Here is a 25250-nt window from a genome sequence, read left to right as displayed (position 1 = left end):
ACCGCAGCATAATGATAATGCTCAAAATCGTCACACTAGAGGATGAAGCGTAGACTAGTATCCTGAGAAAAGCGGTGTTAATCTGAATCTACCACACTACAAACTGCAAGTGCTTACAATGGGGTGGGAGCTCGACAGTTGCGGTTTCTGTTGATAATTCTGCTTCAAAATGTCTCTAACAGACTTGAGCAGTTCTTGGTAACTTTGTACCGGATTCCTTGCTGTGCGCTAAGTCAGTCTCATGCAGGAAGAAACAGGACTCCCGACCAACTTAAAGACGTAACCAAGGCCTGTCCATGTATGTCAGCTGCAAACAGGTGGAGAGGTTCGAATGAATATATCGCTTACGTAGCTCATAGCCCCAACAGCCATATCACCCTGTGTTCTAGTTTGATCTTCGCGACAGCCAGAGAATGATATCTAGATAGAAGACAAGTGGAAGAAGCACACAGCACATAACGTCAGGCAGTCACATACCACGTCAGCATTTGTGGCTTTCTCTGCTTGAGCCCGTTGAGTTATATGGCTTCCCTTGAGGCGTCCATTCGAATGATACTGCAAGAAGATGATCAGCCCTAATGCTGACCGAAGCAAGTATCGTGCTCACAATGTAGGGCAAATCTGGCAGTCGTGGGCTTTCAGCCAACATTTATCATTACGGAATGGAGTACTTACCTAGTGCCGTCCCTGAGTGACAAGACTAGGGAAATCTATCAGATTTGTCTGATGGGCGCATTGTGAGACGGCCTTACGTCAAAGATAGCCTGGATGTATATGGTTCTGTAAGCTCTGAACAGGAAACTAAAGGTCAAGCCTTACAGTCAAACGACAGCCTGCTGGCAATGATTTGACCTGCGGAATTTTTCAGATCGGTGTGTTTCTCCTATCGTGCGACAAGCGTACCATAATGTGGTGCATTTCCTGCATTGGAGTTATGAGCATAGACAGGTTGAAAATAAAAGTCCTCACGTCATCAACAATTAATCCCGCCTTCTTGTAGTCGACAGGGTATATAACTGCGAGTGATGAAATCTAACGATGTTCTAAAGAGAAAGGGTATCCCTTACCTTCATCAAGTCCATCAACTTTATCCCCATCCTTGTCTGGAACTTGTCCCCCGTGGCCCGAGTCTAGACGATAACGAGGATATTCGGAAATTATACCCGAGGCTCGAAAAAAATATCGTACAGTGGAAAAACAGTGCATCATGAGGATGGGCGCCCTTCACAAGCCAACGCATCGCATCCAGAATGTTTCGCCTTGTTGGCATTTGCCTCGAAAGATCGGTGTCATCGACCAACATTACAATATCGCCGTTTTTGTAACCCCATTTGGCTAGTGCAAGGTATAAGCATCGACGCCGCAACAGTCAACTAACAACGCACATATTAAGAACCGCTTCACATTGTGCGCATCATTGATACAGCCCCGAAGCTGACCTTGATAGTTGATTCCGATCTCAAAAAGGACTCAACTTAAATTTTCAATTAATATTATATCTTCACTCACGCAGAGTGCTTTTTTCCGCCCGGTGCACTTCGAATATTGGAAATAAACATGACCTTTATGATGCACGACCTGTTGGTGAACATGTGGCTGCACCTGCTGCTGAGGATGAACAATAGGCCTATGCGCGCTACTTGCCGAGATTACGCGCGATCGCTGACCATTACCTGAGGGGCCTGAGTGAGGCGTTGGGGGACGTAGATGTTGTGAAGAACGTGAGCGGTGCAAATTTTGCGAACTGCTTGCGTGCTGAAGTGAATGGGACGAAGGCTGGGTGAGTGGCGCGAAACGGAGCTGCTGCGAGGTGGTGCGACGGATAGTCTTAGGTATGGCAGAAGTCGAATGAGAATGTTGGTGATCCCCGTGTCTGTGAGAATGAACTTGAGTATGAGTATGTGCATCAGTGTGGTTGTTTCTGGATGACGGTTGGACATTGGATGACTTTGAAACAATTTGCGGGACAGGCATGGGTGGAGCACGCGGTGAACGACGAGAGATCAAAGGCTGAGGTGGCGGTAGAGACAGTTGAGACGTATAGGGAGATGGGGGTGGCCGCGTTGCATGGGGGATCGGTGGGGGAGGCGCCCGCCCGCGAGAAGGAAAGTCCTCCTGGATAGGCGAAGGGAGATTCTCGTGTGAATACATGCTGTAAGATATCAACGAAGTAACGAAAGCAGCAAATTGAATAAATACCATATGAATATGACATCTAAATTGAAGCTTACCGGGGACTGTGGGGGGAAATGCGTTGTGCGTCAACACGTTCATTGCAGAAAAACCGGAAAAAAATCACTTTGGTGACACTGATCGCGGAGCGTTGGGCAGACCGAGGGGTTCAAATGGCCGGGGGAACGGATCATGGGATCGATGCAGGTCTCTGTGATGGTCATTTTTGTATCGATAACGACTTGCTGTATCACGCAGACCGTTGCGTACCTCACTGGTGGGATTACAGAGCTATATGATTATATTATCTATTGAGAACAACGGAGAACAAGTGTATTATAACTCACGATGCCATTGGAAACCTAGTATTCGAAAAACGTCGCCGATCTTGGGTGGCGTCGTTGCGGCGTAGATCCCTGTGTTAACTTGGGTATCGGGAACAACAGGAATGCAGGACAGCCTGGCATGGCGGAGATCATGGTGAGCACAATCCACCACGAAGCTTGTATAGTCCTAATGAATGCTCAAGTAACTTACAGTGAGGAGGAAACCCAAGAAGACCCGGAGAGGGAGATCTGACTGGGAAAGCGATGAAAAAGAGCATCTCTGCGAGAACAGCGGCTTTATTTGACTGGACTGGGGCCCCCTGAAGGTCATTTTAGCATTTTTCAGGCCTGAATTTGGCCAAATCTCTGTCTGGACTTAGGGCCTAGGCCGATGTCTGTTCGAAGTCAGCATGTTTGGGGGTCAGGTGGACTTCAGGTTATGTTATGTTAGTGATCGGATGTATTAGTTACCTGCACGTGCGGTCACACAAAATTGTAATGGAAAGTCACGGTATCGTCACACTGGTGTACTGTCTTACGAACCTCAGGGGTCAATTGACCGATCACCGAGGGTGCATTTGGAATGAAGTATAGGACGTACGTGTCCCCGAAACAGATCACATTTCATCTGCATGTCTTCATCGCAGGAACCACGACGAAGGAAATTTAACACGTACAATCTTGTTGTCCATGCCATTTGGATTTCATCTTCTGCGTGTTGGTTATGAGCTAGTCTAGCATAGACTGGACCAAAGTGAAAATTTATTGGGCTAACTGTTTTGTTGAGTCTAATTAAATGAGCAGAAGCAACAGAAAATAAAATACAAAAGCTCCAGTACGTATGACAGCGAATTTCGCGACACAAGACAGGCTGATACAGGACAGGGAAACCACCGGTGGCAACCAGAAGGAATAACTACATTCAGTTTGACTAACACTACTCCTTCAGGTATTCAGTTGGTTGTAATTCAGCCTCCACTCGAGCGATTAGACGGAGAACCACTAATCAATTCGCTATTCATACAAGTAATCGATAACATACATATTTAGTGGATATCTAAATATTTAAGATCATAAAATGCACAAACACCTACAATAAACATAAGCTTTGGTGAGGCACTCCCGCACAACGCACGTACAGATGAAAAGCAGATGCATAGTCAAAAAGCACACGGAAGAAGAGAGAATTAATCATGGTGTCTGCATGATTCTTCACCTGTTGGGAAAAGGGACATCAAAATTTTTGAGTCTCTGCACCATATTAGCGAACCAGTAATTGTGATTAAACACCAGTGTGACTGGCTCGCAGATAAAGTGTGAATTCTCTCTCGCATGAATGATACATGGTGTGTGCCAATTGAGTAGCCACATGACGGCCATGGACACCTCGAGCACTCCCAAATATAGAGGAAAGTAAAGGGAACAACCGCATCACTGACCTTCTCCATCTGCCGTGTGTTATGAAAACATGATCTCGTGAAAAGCCATGGAAGTGCACCCACACGGCTGGAAGAATAAGGATTCAGCTCACCAAAATATAATGTGTGTTCCAAGGATGCGAGGGAGCGAATTTGGCGTAACACAACAATGATCCTTCCTTGAGATCGCAGTGGAACTGCATCTGCAAAACGACTGAAATGAACGCTTAGTTACGTGTGTTACGAACACTTACGAACACTTACGACATCAGAAGCAGAGGGTGCTGATTGGTGGAATCAAAACGCATCTCAAATCAGACGAAATTTTCAAGATAAGCCAGGGCATCAAGATAATCACGTCTAGATAACATTGTACATAGCAAGCTATACTGATCAACGAGCTCCGCTACGTAGATTTTGATACATTGCCCTCCACCTATTTAACAAATTTGGGTTGTTCCGAATGTTACTGCAAATGAAATCCATAAGTCTCGTGTACAAGGCGTGAAAACTTGTATAAGTGAAATCTATCTGCTTGAATACACCAGTTGCAAACTCTTGCAGACTGCAACAAGCAGCCGCTGCCGACATTGACATGATATTGTCGAGGCTCTTGTCAGAGTCGATAAACTTGTGGTAGCTGTCGCGAAAGGCAGCGTGAACTGTGATCTGAATGATGGCCTTGTGCTCGAATGGATAGCGGATCTTGCGGCCATTTTCGAGCTGTCAGTTGGCTCATTATGATCTGAATAGTAGGTTTCCCAAGAAAATATATTTACTCTTACTATATCACCAAATATAAAGTTAAGGCTACCTTGTCTGGTGAGGAAATCGACCGTCGTTTTGTTGTGATTGGCGCGGACCGTTTCGTCGGTCCAAATTGATGTATCAAGCCCGTAAACATTTTCGACAAGATCCTGCGCGCACTTCTTGAAGCGATTCAGAATCGTTGACATCGGCGTGACGACAGATTTGTATAGCATATTCACATTGTCGTCAATCCATAGTCTGATCCCGCGATCTATAATCACGTTAGTTTTCGAAATCGAGCTCACTGACAAGCAACGTACCATTGTCAATGACAAACGAAAATGCCTCAGTGAGCGCTTCATGAACCACGTCCATGCGACCTATAGAATCTCGGAATCCGCACTTATTGAGTGTAGCGGAGACCACGTAGTCCTTTGCTTCCTTCACAACGACTTTCAACTGCGTTTTGCTCACCACAGGCTTCGTAATGACATCCGAACTCGGTTCGTCTTGTCGGCGACTCGTACAAGTCGCAATAGTAGATGATGTAGATGCATTTGGAGTGGTGGCAGTGGGCATGGTGTCCGAATCAGCCGCTAGAGATTCCCGCGGGGGTCTAACAGGAGGTAGTGGATAGCGGCGTGTCACTGATTTCTGTATTCCTGTAGTTTGGTCTCTCTGAAACAATTATTAAGTGCGATTTGGATAATATAATAAGAGACTTACATATATGACACCGTCAGTATACTCTTGACGCGAGCGTTCGGCACCACGAAGAGGTGCATATGCATACACCATACGATAACGCGATGCAACGTCACCCGAAGGTGCAAACGATCGATGTACTCGATCAGGTCCTGTAGCACGAGGGGGCTCCCCAGTGAAATGTGATGCCCTCGGTAAAGGTACACCACCCTGATGATTGGGTGGCATAGAGCTGTAGCTGTCATGGGAGAAAACGGGGGGAGGATTGATGTGAGGGGGCAACGGAGGCATCCCCATTGAATCCGGTGTTTCCGATGCACAACCAAGCTGGTCTTCCGACGAATGACCAGCGATATTGAGCCCAGTTTGTCGAACGATGGGCACATCCTGTCGTGTTATGTGAGCCAGCGCAAACAGTAAAGCGAAGGTACTTACACGGATGACTCTTCGTCGAGATGAAGTATTTGAGGGCATGGTGGTCAAGCGCAGACCTGGTAATCAATCGATGATCAGTTTCAACTCAGTGTCGGCGATATTAATCTGCATCAGGCAAAAGATTCACGTCGCACAAAGCGCTACATTGGTAGCTGTACATACAAACAGTGGCATACAACATAGAATTTAGTCGAAAGTCGAGAGAACATCTGTGGAGCTACATCTATGAATAGATCAGCACAGGCTGCGAGATGCGAACAATGAAACTTACCTTGGGGGTATTGATAATAAGGATAAATCCGCGTTCTTATTTACTGCAGCTTTCCTGCCAGCTCATCTTTGGTGTTGACATGTATGTCGCTGGCAGCATTGTGAGGGGATGGTAAGTGTGGGGAAAGAAATATATCAAGCTCGTTGAGCTCAGTGTTCAACTCATTCATCTTTTTCATCTCGTCCTTGTGAGTTGCAGTGACAGAATCCAAATCCTTGGAAGTGCGCTCTGAGTCATGATCAACGATCATGCATGTAAAGAGTGCTGCTTCTTCAAATGCTTCAGTGGTCTTGTCCGCTTGTAGCTGCTGTTCCTCGTTGAGAAAATGCTTGAGCCGCGAGAGCTTCTCTGCCTCCCAAGCCAGGGTCATCGAGAGATGCCTGTGGTATTCAAGTTCTGCTTCCTTGTAATAAGCAGCATGGTGGATACCTTCAGCAGACATCTTCTGTAGGCCCCAAGAGAATATTTTGCGAACCTAAATATGTGTCACTGAGAGTTTCTACATAAAATATAATGACATACCGATTCATCATTGTGGCCCAAGTCTTCAGCTACTTTCCCCATCAGGCTTGCCATCTTGCGCTCTGCCTGCGGAGTGGGGGGAGTTTTACGGATATAGGGGTGGTGGATTGACTGTCGTTTTACATGATGTTGGCCCTCCCGCCTTCTCACGTGTGACCCAACTGGATCAAAGTCAGGGGGCCCAGAAGAAGTGATGGAGGTTTCCTGGAATTCTAATGAATCTTTGTTGCTTTGGGGTGATGAGGGACAAAGGCTGGTGGGTGGAGAAGAGTTTTGGGGGCTGTCACGATAAATGCAAGTGAAAGCTTCAGCAAAATCAATCCTTGGCAAAAGCGGACTAGATTTTGGACTAGGCAATGGACTGGATTGGGGGCTATCGTCGTTTAATTCGTCCTTGAATAGAGCCTGTGGGGGATACATAGTTGATATCAATCAGCTGTCGTCGCCTTTGTTGCCTTGAGTTCAAGTTAGCTGACACCTGAGGCTCGTCGGAGTTTCAAAGACTTTGTGCATTTTGCACAGTTGTGCTCACCGATGGCGTCTCAGAATCAGTCCTACGATCCATACAACTCTGGTTTTCGGCATGAAGATCCTGACTCTGACTTTGATGAGTTAATTGAAAAGTAAGTACTGGTAGTCCTCTATGGAATTGCACTTGCACGACTCACCTTTCATATTGCGTACATCCTTTAGTTCGCCCTTCAATCCTGTCACCTTGTGTCCTAACTGCAAGAAACAATATCAGTCAGCGGAGGCGGTGATCGAGCACCTCAATAGTGCAGATACGTGCTGGCCAGAGAATCTCATCAATGGATCAAGGCTGCCAGTCCCACAGGCTCTGCAACGACCGCCTGAGCAGATAAACTTGTCAGCAATATATCACCCCACCTCTGGCTACCACTACCTAATTCCAGATCAACCTCCTCCGCAAAATATATTCCAAGAAATGCAAAGCCACCCTCTTCAACAAACTAGAGAGACCAATGTATGGTATCCATTCGACGGGCCAGGTGAATGGTCCCTTGCAAAATTTCTTGTCGAGAACCTTTCCCAGACGCAGATCGATAAATTCCTCAAGTTGGATTGGGTATATCAACTTGTTATCAAACAAATACTTAACTCACATACTTCAGTTCCAGACACGAGATCGGCCACAATTTAAGTCGAAGGACAAGTTATTCTTTTACATGCAGCAGCTTCCTGGGCATAGGCCGCAATGACAGTGTACAAAGCTTAAGCTCAAGGGCTATGAAAGTGAACAGCCGATTCATCTTATCTGGAGGGATGGTTTGGAGGTGACGAAGCAGCTTTTTGCAAATCCCGTCTATGCAAACCATATGTGCTACGACCCTCACTATATCTATCAAGGACAAGAGTGTCAATTTGGAGAATTCTGGACGTCAGATGACGCATGGGAGATTCAGGTAAGTAGTCGCACTTTGGTTCGGGGATACTCCAGTGACGCTCGACAATATAGAATCAGCTGCCTGAAGGGGCGACTATTGTTCCAATCATTGCCGCCTCTGACAAAACCCCGGTAACAAGACATATGGGTGGCCTCGAGATGTACCCACTATTCTTAACTATCGGAAATATTCAGGCCGACGTCCACATGAAGGCGACATCGCATGCATGGTGATGTACTGCGTTCATGCCCATACCAACGTTCATCGTTAATTCTTATTTCCAAACTCTCCTCCGGTCGCGCCTGTGGCACAAGTGCATGGATCTTGTGTGTTCGAACTTGAAGATCGCAGCTCGCATTGGCGAGTACATGATCAATCCCTCAGCCAGACAACGCTATTGCTTCACCCCTCTTATCAGCCACATCGCTGACCTCCCCGAACAACTGATGATTGCATGCGTTATGAAAAACTCATCCCCCGTCACCACAGCGACTCAGAAAGAGTTTGGCGATGAAACACCGCATCCTCCACAGAATGGAACACAGACATACGCACTTATCTAGCAGCTCTGTGATCATGTCGACCCATGGGATCTTATTGCATTCGTGAGAGAGGCCAAGAAGCTCCATCTCAGTGGGGTGCACTTGCCGTACTGGAGGAACTGGAGGCACTCAAATCCTGCTAGGTTCCTGACACCCGAAATCTTGCACGCACTGCACAAGTTTTTTTTCGATCATGTTCTTAAGTGGATCAAACAGATCATGGGCCATGAACTTGATGTACGGTTCAAGAGCCATCACAAGCGCACCGGTGTCCGCCATTTCTCTGGGGGTGTCTCTCATGTCAACCAAATGACTGAACGAGAGCACCGAGATATTCAGCGCACAATTGTGCCGACACTGTGGGGTATCGCAAGCCCCAGTTTTATCTGTGCTGTACGGGCAATGATCGACTTTATCTACCTTGCTCAGAACCCCCTCCACACTGAATCCAGCATTGCTGCTATGACTCAAGCGCTTCGGGATTTCCATGATAACAAACAGGCTATCCTCGACACAGAGGCCCGACAGGGAAAGGGCGGCGCCAAAGATGACTTTTTCATTCCAAAACTCGAACTTATGCAAAGCTTCCCTCGCGCCATCTTCCACGTCGGTCCACTCATGCAGTGGACAGCAGACGTATCGGAACACCTTTTGATAACTCACTGCAAACATCCCTTTGAACGCATGAGTCGTCAAAAGGATTTCGTTTTGCAGATAGCACGCATCCTCGATCGGGAGGAGACCATCCGGCTTTTCGACCTTTATACATTGCTATCCACATCTTCGTCTACGCCTGGTCAGGATCCGCTCATCAATGCCATCACAATGGAGGAAGAGGAGATTGCCAGCACAGAGACAGATCCTACCTTTGCTTGGGTCTCCAACGCAAACCCAGCCGCCCAGCTGCATCTTCAGGCACCGCGCCCTGTCCGCAATCACTTCTTGAAAGGGATCGTGTCTGACAACGCACGCATTGCATTCAATGTGACGGTGAAAGCGGATCGCAGCCGCCTCGACGTGTCTCAGCTGCAGTTGCTATACAATATTCCCGACTTCTCTCAAGCTTTACATCTCTACGCGACTCGCAATGGGTGCACTGTCCCCAGCTGGTTAGCTTTCAACACCTGGTCAAAATTTCGGATTCAACTACATTCCACATTTCATCTATGCAGAATTATGCCAAGCCAACAGATTCACGCTGATCCACCTTCCACCAATTTCCCTCAAGGGAACTGTGATACCGTGTTGTTTAACCGGATGGTTGATGGCGGTAGTGATGGTGCGTCTCGTAAATACTCGTGACGTGACAATTGCTGATACCCTCACAATATCTAGAGTCTCGTGTAGCTCAAGTACGAATTATATTTCAGCCAACTCACCCCCGAGGATCGCATGCGCAAGTACCTGAGCGCTTGTCTCAGGTGCTGGTGTACGTCCAGCATTTTGACTTCATTGTGCCTGGTCCCGAGCCATCTACGGGCATGTGGATGGTCAGACGATCATATACTCGATACCCTCCGCAGTCAGAGAGGGTAATCTGATGTGACACCATAATTCCTCTCACAGACATTACGCATGCAGTGGAGATTATACCTGTCTATGGAGGACCGTTGGGAAGGGATGTGAATTCTGGGAACTTGCTGGAGGTATTCGACGACTATTTCTTGAACAATTTCGCAGACAAAGAACTATACCACTCACTATCAGTTATGTCGGAAAATTAGATATCTTTTAGTGCTGCCGAAGTTCGGTTCTGTCCGGTTTTTTCAAGATAACTGAGGACCGAGAACCAAACCTTGGTCAAGTTCACACAGGTAGGTTGGACTCTGGGCCGGACCACTTCGAACGGGTTCACAATGGTCAGGTTCGGGTTCAGACCAGTTCGAACTGCCGAACGCGACATAATATTTTGCAAAATTTACCAAGAGATCTACAAACAATTGTAGGTTAGTACAGTGGCTCAAAAAACTGTCCGCATGTTTTGACATTTTTCACTATCTATGATATTGTGTGAGAATGAACAAATTCCTCAAGGACATACTTATACCACATTGTAGTATGGCTTCAGGGCTTTTATTTGAGCCCTACACCGTGGGAATCGGCGGAGATATGGTGGAGATATAAGGCTTATAAAATGATGACTCATGTGGACAGTTTTTTGAGTGTATATTAAAACTATATAAATCATTATTTATGACACCATAAAAATCATGCCACTATTATATAAATTATAAAGTGGTGTCATTATGTTATTTTATGACTATATCTAACTATATAAACCAGAATATCTCATGTATCATAGTCATAATCACCATGAAAGCCATCTCCTCTGCTCAAAGAGATAATATCCTCTCTCTGTCTTATGCTGGCCTCTCTGCTCGCCAAATTTCCTCTAGAACTGGAATATGCAAGTCCACTGTGGCCAAGTTCATCAAAGAAAGCCACCCAGACAAGGAAAACTCTTGTGGAGGACGTCCATCCAAGCTTACCTCTACTGACAAAAGGGCTATTATCCAACATATCACTACAGGAAAGGCTGATAATGCTGTCCAAGCCACCCATTATATCAATTCCACCATCACTACCCCTGTCTCTTCACAAACTGTGAGGAAGGCAGAGAAGACTAGCCTTTGCCTTAGCTCATCAACACTGGACTGTAGAGGACTGGAAGCATGTTATATGGTCAGATGAGACCAAAATCAATAGGATTGGGTCAGATGGGAAGGTGTATGTATGGAAAAAGAAGGGAGATGGCCTAACAGACAGAGAGGTTAATGGGACTGTCAAGTTTGGAGGAGGTTCTTTAATGGTATGGGGCTGTATGGGATGGAATGGTGTGGGAATGCTTGCTGAGGTTGAGGGGAAGATGAATGCTGAGCAGTATGTGGACATTTTAAATGACCACTTGCTGCCTAGCTTGGCAGAATCAGGGATTGATGAAGAAGATATCATTTTCCAACAGGATAATGATCCCAAGCACACATCCAGAAGAGCTAGGGAATGGTTTGAAGAACATAACATCAATGTTCTTGACTGGCCAGCACAGTCTCCTGATGTCAATGTCATTGAACATCTCTGGGGAACACTCAAGAAAAAGCTTCAAGCCTATGAAAACCCCCCTAAAGGAGTATGGGAGCTTTGGGAGAGAGTAGCAGTGGAATGGGGGAAGATCACAGCTGAGGATTGCCAGAAATTAATTGAGAGTATGCCTAGAAGGATAGAGGCAGTAATTAAAGCCAAGGGAGGTCATACAAAATACTAGAATACCTGGTTATTACTGTAAAATACTTGAGTCAAAAAACTGTCCGCATGAGTCACCATTTTGTGAGCCTTGTATCTCCACCATATCTCCACCGATTCCCACAGGTGTAGGGCTCAAATGAAAGCCCTGAAGCCATACTACAATGTGGTATAAGCATGTTTTTGAGGCATTTGTTTGTTCTCACACAATATTATAGATAGTGAAAAATGCCAAAACATACGGACGGTTTTTTGAGCCACTGTATGACAGACCCCTGAATAGCAAGGGAGTCTTTTGCGATGTGAGCAAAGTCCTCAAGTTCCTGGTGAGGCCTTTGATGAGCTGCATCATGCGAGACACGAGCTTTGATTGCATTGCACATCCAACTATGACCACAATAACCTTAGCGCGAGAGGGACGGTACAGAAACATAATGTCCAAACCAGACTCAGAGAGGAACTTCTTGTGTTTGGCGCGGATCCGACATATGACCAATCAAAGGTCAATCTCCCATACTTGGATGCGGTTGTCCATGAAATTCTATGACTCCATCCTCCGCTAGGCGAGTTCAGTCGTCTTGTGAGTGTGTATGTCTACATGTGAATAGACACTCACAATAGGTCCATTGAGCGAACCTGTGGGCACGGAGTCCGGGGAAATGACGGATAGTATATCTATAGCGAAAGGGACATTGATCACGATATCAGGCGCGGTGATCAATCGCTCTTTGGCCATCTGGGGGCCTGACGCAAAGGAATTCAAGCCTGATCGTTGGCTGACTGAAGATGTGATCGGGAAGGCCGCAGTTGTAATGGAAAGTATTTGCTCAAGCTGTTTAATCGCCCTTCCCTCGAGCTGATAGGATAGAAGACTTGCACTTCGCGCATGTTGGTTTGCGAGTGGATGGAGCAGAACCTTGAATGATGGGTTCGGACCAGTTCGGACTGGTCCGAACAGGTCCGAGAACCATCCGAGACTCCCTGAACGACGAACCTAGGTAGGGTCTGGTCCTGCATTGTGTGTCGAACCACTAACCGAACGATGGTCCCGTCCGCAAAAGTTCAGGTTCGAACCCAGGTTCGGGACCGAACGGCGGCAGCACTAATATCTTTCATGTAGCACAGTTATCAATCTCAATCTGATCATATCATGCTATCTATCTGTTGATCTTGGCCTGATAATCTCAAGATTTTGGCGCACCACATCTCCGAGAGTCATAAACACCAAAAGGAGTATGGTGTGCAAGGTATACGAGAGTGTCCCTGGACTATACCAAAAGCATCGCTCTCAAGTGTCTCTCAAGACGAGTCCAAACATAGATGCACTTCGCACGCTTCTTCCAGCCTATCTTTGAACTCCGTCGTACACTGGACGTTCTGATCTCAACAATGTCATTTTGACTGGGCATGAAAAGGTATGGCAAGCTGATAGGTGAGCGATCACGCATGTCAAGGGCGGTCGTCCGAATGCTTATATATATCTATGGACGCAATACCTCTACCATAGCTGTGTACTTATCGACATCCGGTACCGAATCCGGGAAACTTCTCGGCTTCCGTTGCATAATCAATGTTGAAATCGGCCTAGGATGATGACGAGATAGTCGACCTTCTGTTCGTTCCTCACACACCGGGGGTTTCGACATTCTACCACATTTTGCCACTAGTGAAATCACATTCTAAATGAAATCTAGAGCGCTTCAGGCTAGGTCTAGATTTGCTTTTGATTGAAATTTTGCAAGAGGTAAAATGTCCAAACCTCCGATGTGGAGCGCAGGGCGCTGTGGAATGTCATTACGTATAGGAAAATGTACATAGCTACGGGTGCTTCGTCTACATAGCAATGAAGCTGTGAAGAAACACAAGGATAATGTATCGGACGGTCCTCAAAAACGTTATGACAAACGACCACCCAAGGTCAACTCCCAACCAAACACCCGTTGATTGCGCACTGGGCTCGTCTGAAAGGTGCTTCCTGTGAGTGATACTCTAAGCTCTTCTGCAGGTTAAAGCTGATGACTTGCTTACCGGCGACTTCAGATACCCGCAAAGATCAATTGCGCACTATCGAATTTAGGAGCACCTGAATACGTCGTCCAAAAGTTGTCTTGTGAATGAGGGTTGGATATTAAATCCTGTCTTGTGAGTAATGGCTTGTATGATTTTAAATATCCGAAAATGACAGGAGATAGGCCCCTGGACTCACCAGCAATCATTACCGTTGCTGGATAACCTGGTCTGATTCCAAGATCTCGGTAGACTTACCTCATATACACATGCCACGATCTGGCGTAGTTGACACTCCGAGTGTGGACCATGCCTAAGACTATTCAAGGTCATACCGACTGGCTAAATGGTGTTGTGCACTTGCCCGGCGGACGAAGCTTCGTCACATGTTCTTGGGACGGCTCACTCCGACTATGGGACATAGAGAGCGGCACACAGATAGGCGAGGATTGGCGGGACGAGAATAACGCAGTGCGGTCCATGGCATTATCTCCAAACGGAAAAACAATTGCAAGCGGAAGCGGAGGTAGCGATTACAATGTGAGGTTGTGGGACGTCAGGACGAAGAAAGTTATTGCCAATTGGACAGGACACACCTATGTTGTGTGCGCATTGTGCTGGAGTGCAGATGGAGAGCGAGTAGTGAGTGGATCCTGGGATGGGACAGCAAGAATCTGGAATGTCAAGAGCGGTCAAACTGTCCTGATGATCGAAACCGGGCACAACTGGGTGTATGCTGTAATGTACTCACCTGACTCATCAAAAATTGCGACAGGCGGAGACGAAGAGAACGCGGTAAAAATCTGGCATGCTAAGACAGGCGAGCTTCTCAAAACACTCAAACACGATGGAATGGTTTGCAGCTTGGTATGGACCTCGGACCGGAAGAAACTGATTGCCGGGTCACATGGCCAGATTAGGATCTTCAACACTGCCACTTGGAAGCAGATCGCTATCCTTGAAGGTCACTCAAATTGGGTCACCAACATCTCCTTGTCTCCCAACAACCGCCTCCTTGCAAGTGCCTCATTAGATTCAACAGCGCGTCTATGGAATCTCAAAACCAACCTCCAAATCGGACTACCCCTCCAGCACGAGGGAGTTTTGTGGTCTGCAACCCTTTCCCTTGATGGACAGGTGCTAACCACTGCTTGCGACAATAAAAACGCGTACACCCGGGATGTTCACACCATCCTCAAAGACGCCGGCGTTAAAAAACTACTCCCAAATGTGACCAATATTGTGAGCACTTGTCAGCATATCACCGCTCTTTCTCACTGACAATGTCTGCTGTTAGGCACCAAAAGACAGACTTGAACAGAAGGCATCAAAAGAGGGACTCGAACAGAAGGCACCAAAAGAGAGACTCGAACAGATGGTATCTCAAGATGATTCAGGATTACGGCACATACCCCGCTCTTCGCTCGATGACAAGTCATTTTTGGAAGTATGTGCTGTGTTTGCAATATTTCTTATTCATCATGACAGTAACATTCCAGGCTGATGCTACCCGATGCCCTGGTCAGTTTGGTGATGTCGATGAACTCCCGTCAACATTTTTTGACCACATGGAAACCGATGATGATGTGCGTAATCCGTATTTCTGTTACCTGGTTCTTATCTAGGCTTCCGTGCTCCCAGTCCTCCCCAATGGGTGGTGCACACCCCCATTCCTCTGCAAATCCACTCCTCGCTCGTTTTTCCTCGTTCCTCCGTCGCTTTCGACCCGACAATGGTGAAACGACTGAACTTCCGCAACACTCAAGCCCTTCGGCGTTCCATCTACACGCTCTCCTCACTCGCCTGTCATCACTTATTCACTACTCTCCGCCTGGAAGTGATACTCCAAATGAACTTCAGCAACCCTCCACGACATTGTGGTTAGATCCACGTGCACTCTTAGCTCGCCTTTCCTCACTATCCCCCCGGTCTCAACTGGGCACAGACGAAGAAGCAGAACCCCATCCAACAGTGCCTTCAAGTTCACGTCCAGGTGCACTCATCAGCCAACTGTCCTCACTCTTCCACTCTCAAACCCACACCAACGAAAAAATTGAACTCCGGCAACGCCTAAGTCATCCTCGCGTTGTTGAAGTGGCTGCAGTCCGGGACAGGCAGGTATGGTTCTCCTTGGTGCGTTTACAATCTCCGTGATTTAATCATTTCTGTTCAGGCTTTGGTGGTTGCTCGGGGACCAAAATTCGAGAAAGCAAAACGAGCATATGAGCAACAAACCCAATCGCACGGCCAAGCCCAGGCGTCGTCATCTCACACTCAACTTGCTTCAACATCCATGATATCTCCTGCTCCAGGTACTACCACAGCAGGTGTAGCAACCCCACAGTCACCACCCATCACATGGTGGGCTCAGACCGTACTGTTTCTTTGCTGTGCATCCCCACCACACGCCAATGGTTATTAATACAGTTAGCGTCGCAGCATTTGAACAACTACATCACCTTTCCTTCTATTGATTTTGCACGTCATCTCTCTCACTGTTTTTTCAGTACACCATCAATTTTTTTTCCCTCGTCGTGACATTTGCATCAAACACGATAATGCTAATCGTTGTGAGCGGAGGACGGTGTGCTTCGTTTGCACGTGAATTAAACAGGAGTCTTCTACAACGACCCCAGTCATCAGAGAAAGGCATCATGACCATGAAACACATTGTTTGTTATACCCGTGATCGAGGACCTGTTGAGCGCCGCCTCGTAAGTCTGAACAGGTCTTTAGATTTGAGGGCAGACGCTGGCTTTTCTCATCGCTCACTGCTTCAAATATTCAGCGTTGCGGTCGTCGTTATACATGCAGGTTACTAACACTCTCAAGGTAGCTGCCTCTGGCGCGTTTCATAATGATTGATATGTACGACCTGGTGGTCATTATGGGCCACTACAAATCAGTAACTTATCTAGACACATTCATCTCCCCGAACATGTCTCCCTCACTCATCCTTTGCTCTATTCCGCTGCATGTTTCTCTCTGTTGGCGGTGTACACCTTCCAGAAGGGTTGTCCAAGAGTCCAAGCCAATCTAATAACAGTGTTAGATGAGCGCATTCCCTATCCACAATGTATCTGGTCAGAAGCCTTACCTTGACAACGCCAACCGTAAGTGTCGGTCCGTGTTCAAAAGAGGCTAGCTTATTGTTTTTGTAGACGTCCGAGTCAACCCCGACACTACATTATTCGCGCCTCACCAGCGTGAGTCGATCTTTCTATGTGATATTAATAGTGCAAGGTCAGTATACTCCTACTTCAGTTTGGTGCATTTCTGAGACATTGATTGGTTCTTTGAGGAGGGGGGGCAACAATTTCCACAACAATGCATCCGCACTCACCCTGCGTTCGCTGATGGTAGCGCCAGTGACTATGGTATTGAAGTTGACAAGATCTAACAGCGTTACAAAGGTGCCTGTAAATTTCCCGCTTGGCTATTCCAATCCATAACAAGGATGGTGTCATGGCTTTGGGGAAGGGGGCGTCTCTGATTATTATCCCTACGATGTTGCATCATGATCATTCCAATGGACGACAAGATGAACGACCTATTTGCTGGCTATGTCTGTGATTATTGACTGACATCATTCATGGAGATCTAGCTTTGAGAACTCGACAATGTCTCCACTGCTGCTCAGCGCGAGAGCTTCGATTGGCAGCACGTTATGTTGATGAGCTGGTGCGTTGTACGTTGTAACCGGATGTAAAGGTGAGTTCATAACGAAGCTCAGCGCTCAACCCTCGTATGAAGACTGACAAAAGTTCTTCTCTTTGTACGGTGAATAGGAGGGGATCCGTGTAGAGTGCATTTGGATTGCAGTCTAGGACGTACGTGTCCCCGAAACAGATTACACGTCATCAGCATGTTTTCATGGCAAATGAGCGCAGGAACTGCGACGAAGGAATTTAACGCGTACGGTCTTGTTGTCCATGCCATTCAAAGTTTAGATTTGATCTTCTCCACGTTAGTCATGAACCGGCCCTAGCAACATGAATTGGACCAAGGTGAAAATTTATCGGGTTAGCTGTTTCGTTGAGTCTAATTGAGCAAGCAGAAGTAACCCATCATCAACATCTCAAATACAACAGTTCCAGTACGTACGTACGATAGCGATTCCCGTGACACGAACACAGGCTAATACAGGACAGGGAGACCACTGGTGGCAACGATATCCAAAGGGAATAACTGCCTTTAGTTTGACTAACATTACTCATTCCGGTATTCAGTTGGTTACCGTTCAGCCTCAACTCGAGCGACCTACTTGCAGCTAATATCCTTCAAGTAGCTCGATGACTGTCACCGTCTGCTGTACCATGCCGCCTCATGCACCGTATCTTTCTGTCGGTGTGATAATTCATGTTGTAGCGATTCTCCTGCTGCTTGTTGCTGCCATGATTCCGAGTCATTCCTCCACCACGCCTCTACCCCATCTAGTAATTGACCAAAGCCTGCTGGCTTGCCCACGCGGGAAAATATATCCTCGAGGAGGGGCCCAATGGCAAGCTTGTCTTTAATTTCGAGGCGACGTTTCAACTTGAAAGCACGTTTAACTGTGCTTGACAAACTGGCGACAACGCGGTTGGGTCGTGTGACTTTTGCGTTCTCTCGAGACTCGAGCGCACTCGCAAAGAATGCAAAAACCCGTCGACCGCACACACGTGTGTACCTGTAGACCATCAACTTTCCTGTAAGCAGCTCTTCTTTCCAACTTGTCATTGGTCGATGTTACATATGTGCGTGATCAAAACATCAACGGTTTGTAACTACAGTCATTCATTGTTGCAGTTCGCTGGTATCGGCATAGATACATATCTCACGGAAGAGCTTGAACAATCAGTGTCTGCAACATTGATTATTAAAAGATCATTCGTCCCTCGTTGTAGCCCTTTCTGAACCTACATGCTTAGATACTTGGATTGATCAGTCTACGCTAGGTGGATGGTCTCACGATTTGGGGCAATGGGAACTGGGGTGTCTTCGTGAGACAGCAATAGCTAACATTCGAATGTTCAACTACGACTCCAGTCACAGTTATTTCTAGAAATGCTTCCAGAAGACAACTTGAACCATAGGTTGTAAGAAATGCTATATTATGATGTACAAATACACAATACCCAACGAAAAAATTTGCATCAGTTGGTGGTGGCATCCGTGTAGGCGGTTGTGGCAAAACCGACTTGGGAGTTGGTGGTATCGAATACGGAGTAGAAACGCTCAAGGAAAGTGTAGCCGTTGATGAAGTCGAGACCTTCACCACTGGGAGTGCCAATGGAGTTGACAACGAGGTAGATGTAGTTGGCGCTACCACCAAGGTAGGTGTTAAGGGCACGAGGCCAGATCTGGGCGTTAGCGGTGAGAGCGTAGGTGTTCTGTGCAAAATGGTGAACAAGCGGCATTAAGACTCAAGACAGAAAGGACGTACGCTGCCAATATTGAAGTTCAGGTCCTCAAGGGCATCGTACTGGGTGGTGGTAATGCGGAGAAGACCAGTCTCCCTGTCCAGAGTAGCACCGGTTGCAGACTGGTACTCGCTGAAGGCGTCTATTGAACACTGATCAGATTAAGATCACTCGCTGTACTCGAGATACACACTGGTGGCAATGAGGATGAGGGTAGTGCCAGTGTCAACGATACCAGCCGTCTCAGACAAGATGGTCGTGGTGCCGTAAGTGATGCTCTCGTTGATACCCCAATAGTAGGATGCAGGGTAGGTGGTGGTGAGAGGACTGAAATAAGCAATTAATGTCAGTCTGGATTGATCTCCGAGCTGCAGCAACTTACGTGTATGCAATGTCGCCCGTGTACTTGGTAGCGTCAGTTCCACCGAAGGTGAGCTCTCCATTGGTGTCTGTCTCCGTAGTGGTGGGCTCGAAAGAGATACCAACAACTATCTCAGAAATGATGCCTTGGCTATACAGGTTGTCAGTGACAGTCGGGATCGTCGTGTCCGGTTCATCTGTCAGGGTCCCCTCTGTCAAGTCTAGGGGCCCGATCCCAATGATACCGTCAACACCAGTGAAGCCCGTCGAAGTAGCAGCAACACCAATCGACTGCGCGGTGATGGTGAGCCCACTACCGAGAGTGACGGTGTCGGTGTACTCAGTTCCTATAGATAATCGTAGGTATTTTCAACTTATGATATCGTTGTATGTCATACCAGAGAATGAGCCAGAACCGTAGGTAACTTCTACAGGCTCGCCAGTGTCGACGCTGGTGCTGGTCTTCACGTACGCAGTGCCGGCGCCAACCCATGTATTCGAGCTACCGGTGTCAACAATCAAGTTGTCTGCAATAATATATCAGCAGTCGTATGTTTCCTCAGTGTTGAACCCACAGGTTGTGGCGGGGCTGCCAACGCCGACTGCTGCAATGTAGCCCACAGCATCGTTTGTCACAGCAATGCTACCAGTACGACGGTTGAGGGTGTTTTCGCCGACATTTTTGAGGGCAGCCGCGCGAGATTGATCGTGCTGCAAGATGTTGATGGAACCACCAGAGGTGTTTAGCCTCCTGGCGATGGGGAGGGTGATGGGGGAGTTGCGGATCTCAACAGGCGATGCCGCGATGGACAAGGCCAGGAGGAGAGTCGTCAATAGGGATGCAGCTGGAAACATGATTGAACGGTGCTGGAGGCTAATGATCATACTACATTTCAAAGCTCATTATATATGTGCTGGTAAACCTGAAACACTGTACTGAAAGGTGAGCACATGGTTAATCTCATCCTCAGAAGGCTGAACCGTATGGAACGCGCCCCCTTACGTGAAAAAATGACGACAGGAATAACTAAAAAATCGACTCGTTGTGCGCACACCTTGGATCAAAACCGACATAGCGGTACAGGTAGCCTGTTTTTGGTCGTGAGTAAGAGGAACTGCGGCATCCATGAGGATGCGCTGTTACCCCAGTTTATTCATGGACCAATGGTTAGGGAGTGCTTACCTTACATTGTGAAGCTCGCGCATGACGAGTCCACCTTCGGTCGTTCGCAGTACATCATTGCTGGGAAGAATGGCGCCCGAGCTTGATGATGCCACTTTGAAAATTTTGTTACACTGATGTGAATAGGCTCGACACAAAGATTTAGTCGTGGTGTTGCTGTCAAGGAGATATGGAGAATCAAGTTCCCTGGACTCGGAGCGTATGCCCCGCAACTGATTCCTGGGGTATCAATCTCGCGACTAACGGGGGCCATTTTTTCTGAGGAAGAAAGAAATTTGATATAGATGGAAAACAGCGGACAAGACAGTGATGAGAGACTTTTCGTGGCAAATGGTGAACATGATGGTACCGATATCTTGCTTTAATCACTGCCGTTGGGAAATGGGGCAATTAGGGCCGCATGACTTTGCATGAATGATACATGCCACTAGCTAGTGGTCAGTGCCCAGGCCCTAGCAGCATCCTGGCAGTACTTGTTCTCCGTCGGGACCCCCGTCTTCCTTCCGTTTGGTAATAAGCCCGGCAGGCGCATATGCCATCGTCTGATTCATATACTTCGGTTAGTATTCGCGCTACATCCCTCGAGCACTTCAGCAGCCTACTAAGTAGCTCAACGGGAGCCGTCAAAGATACTAGCATCCTGTGCTTGTGAAGCAGCAACCGTAAAGTACTTGGTCATGATGATCACCTGAATCATTGCCAGAACGGTTGCCGTGAAATCGTGGCTGCCGACACTAGTAGGACTGCAAAGCCCAACGGAGCTGGGACCGACAATTTCCAGGCGCGAAGCTGGCACGCGCGAATCCCACGCATACAGCCTCTGCCCAGCCAATTCGGAGTCTGGACACAGTCCTAAGGTGAGAAATTTGCGGTCCTTTCGAACTCCGCTCGGCAACGCTCAGCAGCGTTGGTGACGAGACATCTTCCGAGCTCTGTGCTCACACCTCTCAAAAGCTTTGGAAGATCAACTACGCCGCATTATCGACCGCTCTACCGACAGTCGACTCACAGAATTTTCCGCCCAGCGCTCGACTCTTCGACTACGTCAAGATATCCACTGTCAGCCTTCCTCATCATGACAATGAACATAATGGAATTGGTGAGTATGATGGTGATCACGAGATCATGCTTGTAATTTGCTCTTTGCGATAAGCTCCCACATAGTTCCTGCCGAACACTGGTTAATCTGTACGAGCTGATTTTTCCCTTTCATGGGAATGTGGCTCGAAATCAACAAATCACTGCCTATAGTTAATCATCAGCTCCAATACTGCTTCATCTCCTTTTATACCTTACCGCATGCGACACTGCGAGCAAGCCTGACGGCGTAATTCCGGAGCTTTGCACCGCACTGACGTGAGTACCAAACTGTTCTCTGAGGATACCGAAACATAAGTTGCATGACTACCGCAGTTTTTAAAAGGGACGTTCAAAGTTTGGCGCACACGCTCACTGCACATGCCTATCGTATTTGAGGCTTAATACTTTTGATCTTCGACTTGACTCGCATGAAGTCGCACCGGCCTTACATTCAGAGCCGACATGTTTATTTATATCGTTGTTGAACTGCGCTTCTCCATGCGTTATACTAGCTACACCACAACTGAAATTTTGAATCCATGCTTAAAAATCTAAGAATACAGATCAGGCTGTGTGTGGGGAGGTGATTTGTTGACGGTATCAATGATAGGCGACGTACGCCGGGTGTTTGATAGTCGTAAGTTGGCATGTACGTGCGAGGATAACGGGTCATACCCTTCGTGACTGCAGGCGATCCTCACTGCTCAGCGAGAGTATCGGAGGTGGAGGGATTCAGCCGACTTGTAATGTCAACACCACCAAACGTACGGGCACTTCCGCTACCACTTTATAGAATCGGAACAACTAGTCAAGTTAACTGTTAACAGCAACCCCATGCGATGATGGAAACGCGTTCGGACGAAGCCAGAGTATTGGTTATATACACAGGCGGGACCATTGGAATGCTTGTCAGCTCACGAGGTTACGTTCCCGAGCCTTATTTCCTCACCGACACCCTCCGGAGCCAAAAACGCTTCCATGATCCTCTGCAAGACTCCCTCTTCTCTAACGCTGCATCCGTAGAGGGTTATAGAGAGTGGAGCAATAGCGGAAAGTCCACTCCAGTCAACTCAGATGACGTCACGACTCCGGGTGCACTCAATCAGCCCACCCTTCTGGTCAGATCTTCCCGCCCGATTGGTAGCACGAGTACCCTGTCTCCGTCTATATCTTCGCAGATTCAGAAAGTGATTGAGCAGCCCGAATGTATAAATGTCGCTGATGGTGTCTATGAAACACGTCTGCCAAGTCTTGTAACTCCCCGAAGTGTCGTTCCTGGACATGGACATACGAAACGCATACGCTACGCAATTCTTGAGGTCAGTCGTCCCTATGTATTCATCACTCAGCCAATAGCTTAGCAAATTCAGTGGAACCCACTGCTTGATAGTAGCAACATGGAAATGGACGGTGCTCATTTTTGGCATTCCTCTTAGGTGTCTCCCGTTCACAATTCTAACTAGGACAGATTGGATCCGCATAGCCGCTGAGATCGAGCTAAACTACACATCCTTTGACGCATTCGTAATACTACATGGCACCGATACCATGTCATACACTTCTAGCGCACTCAGCTTCTTGCTCGAGGATCTCGGAAAAACTGTTGTACGTGTTACATCCCTCAATAATATGATCATCCTCACGCGAATCGCACGAAACTAGATCCTTACCGGAGCTCAAATACCCCTCTCACAACTTCGGAACGACGCTGTCGATAATCTTCTTGGTGCACTTTCCATTGCAGGCAACTACATCATACCAGGTAATTCTAACAACTCGATCGTGCAGCTGTGGTTCATCATTTGTTCTAGAATGCAGCTTGTATTTCAATCATACATTGTACCGCGGCAATAGAGTATCCAAGGCCTCTTCCTATGACCTCAATGCCTTTCATAGCCCTAATTTCCCCCCGCTTGTGAATGGTATGCGAGTACACATATCGTCTTCGTAGTGATCATGATTTTTTTTTCAGTTGGAATAGATATAGTCGTTAACTGGAACGACGTTCTACGTCAGACCAGCCTTCGAAGATTCAGAGCCTACAAAGGAAAGCATCAATATTTCTACTCATTCGATAATCTCACTAACGTCTCCCTAAAGACATGAGTCCCCATGTCGGTAAGCACATACAGAACACATTTAAATTAAACCTGACACTCTCTAGCAACTCTCCGCCTCTTCCCGGGCATGACAGGTGCCACTGCTCACGCCTTCCTTGCCCCGCCAACACGTGGTATCGTTCTAGAGACATTCGGTGCCGGGAATGCTTCTCAACGACCAGATGTCCTGGCTGCATTCAAGGATGCATGCGATGGAGACGTCGTGATCGTCGCCATCTCTCAATGTTTCAAAGGCTCTGTATCGGGTGATTACGAGACAGGACAAACACTAATCCAAGCCGGTGTCGTCCCCGGCGGAGACATGACCCCAGAGGTGTGTCATCTGTTTAGTTCTCGTCTCAGCTGACCGACCATTTCCAAGTGTGCTCTTACCAAGCTTAGCTACCTTCTAGCAAAACCCGAACTTACCGCGGCCGAAGTGCGCTCACTTATAAGCCTTCCTTTAAGGGGCGAGCTCACGCCACCCGTGCCATCTCTACCTGCGGCACCGTCATCAGATGATGTGAACACAGACCTTTCGGGACTGCTTTCTCAATTTGTTCGCCTTTCTTCGTCTGCGCGGAAGACGGATATCCCTCAGATTGTGATTGGAGAAGAAGCGCAAGACGCCGCAGCTCCGTGGAGTCGTACTGCCGCAGAACGCGCGAGCACGGAGGCCGCGCTCTTACCGTTTCTTGTACATCTTGCTGTTGCGCGGGATGACGTCGAGGGACTTGAGTTCTGCCTTACTTCAGCAGGTACAACCTCGTGTTCCGGTGTGACTGAGGGAACGGCAGAGGTCGTCGTCCCAGGAGGTATAGCGAATTGTCTGGACCCGGGGAGCGGACGGAGTCCTTTACATGTCGCCGCATTAAATGGGAATATGAGGTGTGTCGAGAAATTACTAAAGAGCGGTGCTTTGGTGCATCTCAGGGACGAATTGGGACACACTGCCTTGTATTATGTGAGTGTTGCGTGATCTTAGTGTGGGTTCGAGTGGCTGAGGTTAGTAGGCTGCACGTCAGGGCCATGCTGACATTGTCGATACGCTTGTGAGCGCAGGCGCGAATCTTGGGGGAATGGAGAATGAGGCAGGTTATGTGGGGCTTGCGATGCAGAATGCGGTTCATGCTGGAAATGAAGCTATGGTGGACATTTGGAGACAGGCTGGCGTGAAACTTGTGGATTAGTTATTAGCTGTCCCTGCAACCTTGTGACCACGGCGAGTTTCATACCGTCAGCGTTATGTACATAGTACAGTCGTGTAATATTGGAGAAAATAAATTTGATGATACCGCCATGGATCTGCGGATCCAGTTAGATCTCAGCGCG

General features: G+C 47.5%; 6 protein-coding genes across 6 annotated transcripts; 3 read left to right on the top strand and 3 right to left on the bottom strand.

The window, feature by feature from the left end:
- Positions 1-35: 35 nt before the first annotated feature.
- Positions 36-1548, bottom strand: DFJ58DRAFT_635616 (peptidase C14, caspase domain-containing protein; the record flags this gene model as incomplete). The annotated part of the gene is made up of 15 exons (XM_041381276.1): positions 36-62; positions 118-221; positions 272-290; positions 349-420; positions 478-555; positions 608-621; positions 676-700; positions 753-764; positions 820-852; positions 904-921; positions 970-1016; positions 1068-1130; positions 1189-1335; positions 1386-1458; positions 1510-1548. Coding segments are annotated over 15 exons (771 nt in total), but the record flags the coding sequence as incomplete, so codon positions are not given.
- A 1918-nt stretch (positions 1549-3466) lies between these two features.
- DFJ58DRAFT_838176 (uncharacterized protein) lies at positions 3467-7019 on the bottom strand (the record flags this gene model as incomplete). The annotated part of the gene is made up of 15 exons (XM_041392435.1): positions 3467-3512; positions 3541-3555; positions 3638-3714; positions 3938-3946; positions 4030-4119; positions 4181-4200; positions 4293-4352; positions 4462-4639; positions 4702-4937; positions 4987-5344; positions 5393-5758; positions 5807-5862; positions 5969-6015; positions 6122-6552; positions 6600-7019. The coding sequence occupies 15 exons, from the start codon at positions 7017-7019 to the stop codon at positions 3467-3469; spliced, it is 2409 nt and encodes an 802-aa protein (XP_041247866.1).
- Positions 7020-7242: 223 nt separating this feature from the next.
- Positions 7243-10088, top strand: DFJ58DRAFT_714428 (uncharacterized protein; the record flags this gene model as incomplete). The annotated part of the gene is made up of 6 exons (XM_041384013.1): positions 7243-7686; positions 7823-8023; positions 8077-8205; positions 8320-8463; positions 8572-9826; positions 9883-10088. The coding sequence occupies 6 exons, from the start codon at positions 7243-7245 to the stop codon at positions 10086-10088; spliced, it is 2379 nt and encodes a 792-aa protein (XP_041247865.1).
- A 4015-nt stretch (positions 10089-14103) lies between these two features.
- DFJ58DRAFT_861289 (WD40-repeat-containing domain protein) lies at positions 14104-16617 on the top strand (the record flags this gene model as incomplete). Its single annotated transcript, XM_041394040.1, has 5 exons — positions 14104-15036; positions 15092-15241; positions 15294-15380; positions 15436-15912; positions 15968-16617. 5 exons carry the CDS (start codon positions 14104-14106, stop codon positions 16214-16216), a joined length of 1896 nt encoding a protein of 631 aa, XP_041247864.1. The 3' UTR covers positions 16217-16617.
- Positions 16618-18929: 2312 nt separating this feature from the next.
- DFJ58DRAFT_654486 (aspartic peptidase domain-containing protein) lies at positions 18930-20411 on the bottom strand (the record flags this gene model as incomplete). Its single annotated transcript, XM_041381795.1, has 6 exons — positions 18930-19166; positions 19220-19338; positions 19390-19523; positions 19579-19903; positions 19955-20083; positions 20132-20411. The coding sequence occupies 6 exons, from the start codon at positions 20409-20411 to the stop codon at positions 18930-18932; spliced, it is 1224 nt and encodes a 407-aa protein (XP_041247863.1).
- A 2193-nt stretch (positions 20412-22604) lies between these two features.
- On the top strand, positions 22605-25193 carry DFJ58DRAFT_768665 (asparaginase-domain-containing protein). The gene is made up of 10 exons (XM_041388970.1): positions 22605-23138; positions 23190-23229; positions 23288-23424; positions 23482-23581; positions 23631-23741; positions 23792-23862; positions 23916-23937; positions 23984-24252; positions 24301-24882; positions 24932-25193. The coding sequence occupies exons 1-10, from the start codon at positions 22659-22661 to the stop codon at positions 25106-25108; spliced, it is 1989 nt and encodes a 662-aa protein (XP_041247862.1). The 5' UTR covers positions 22605-22658; the 3' UTR covers positions 25109-25193.
- The last annotated feature ends 57 nt before the right edge of the window (positions 25194-25250 follow it).

Source organism: Suillus subalutaceus (assembly GCF_016647625.1).
Source record: "Suillus subalutaceus strain FC151 chromosome Unknown DFJ58scaffold_16, whole genome shotgun sequence".
Lineage (NCBI taxonomy): Eukaryota > Fungi > Basidiomycota > Agaricomycetes > Boletales > Suillaceae > Suillus > Suillus subalutaceus.
Note: the sequence above shows the minus strand (reverse complement) of the source record. Positions and strands in the feature narration are given on the sequence as shown.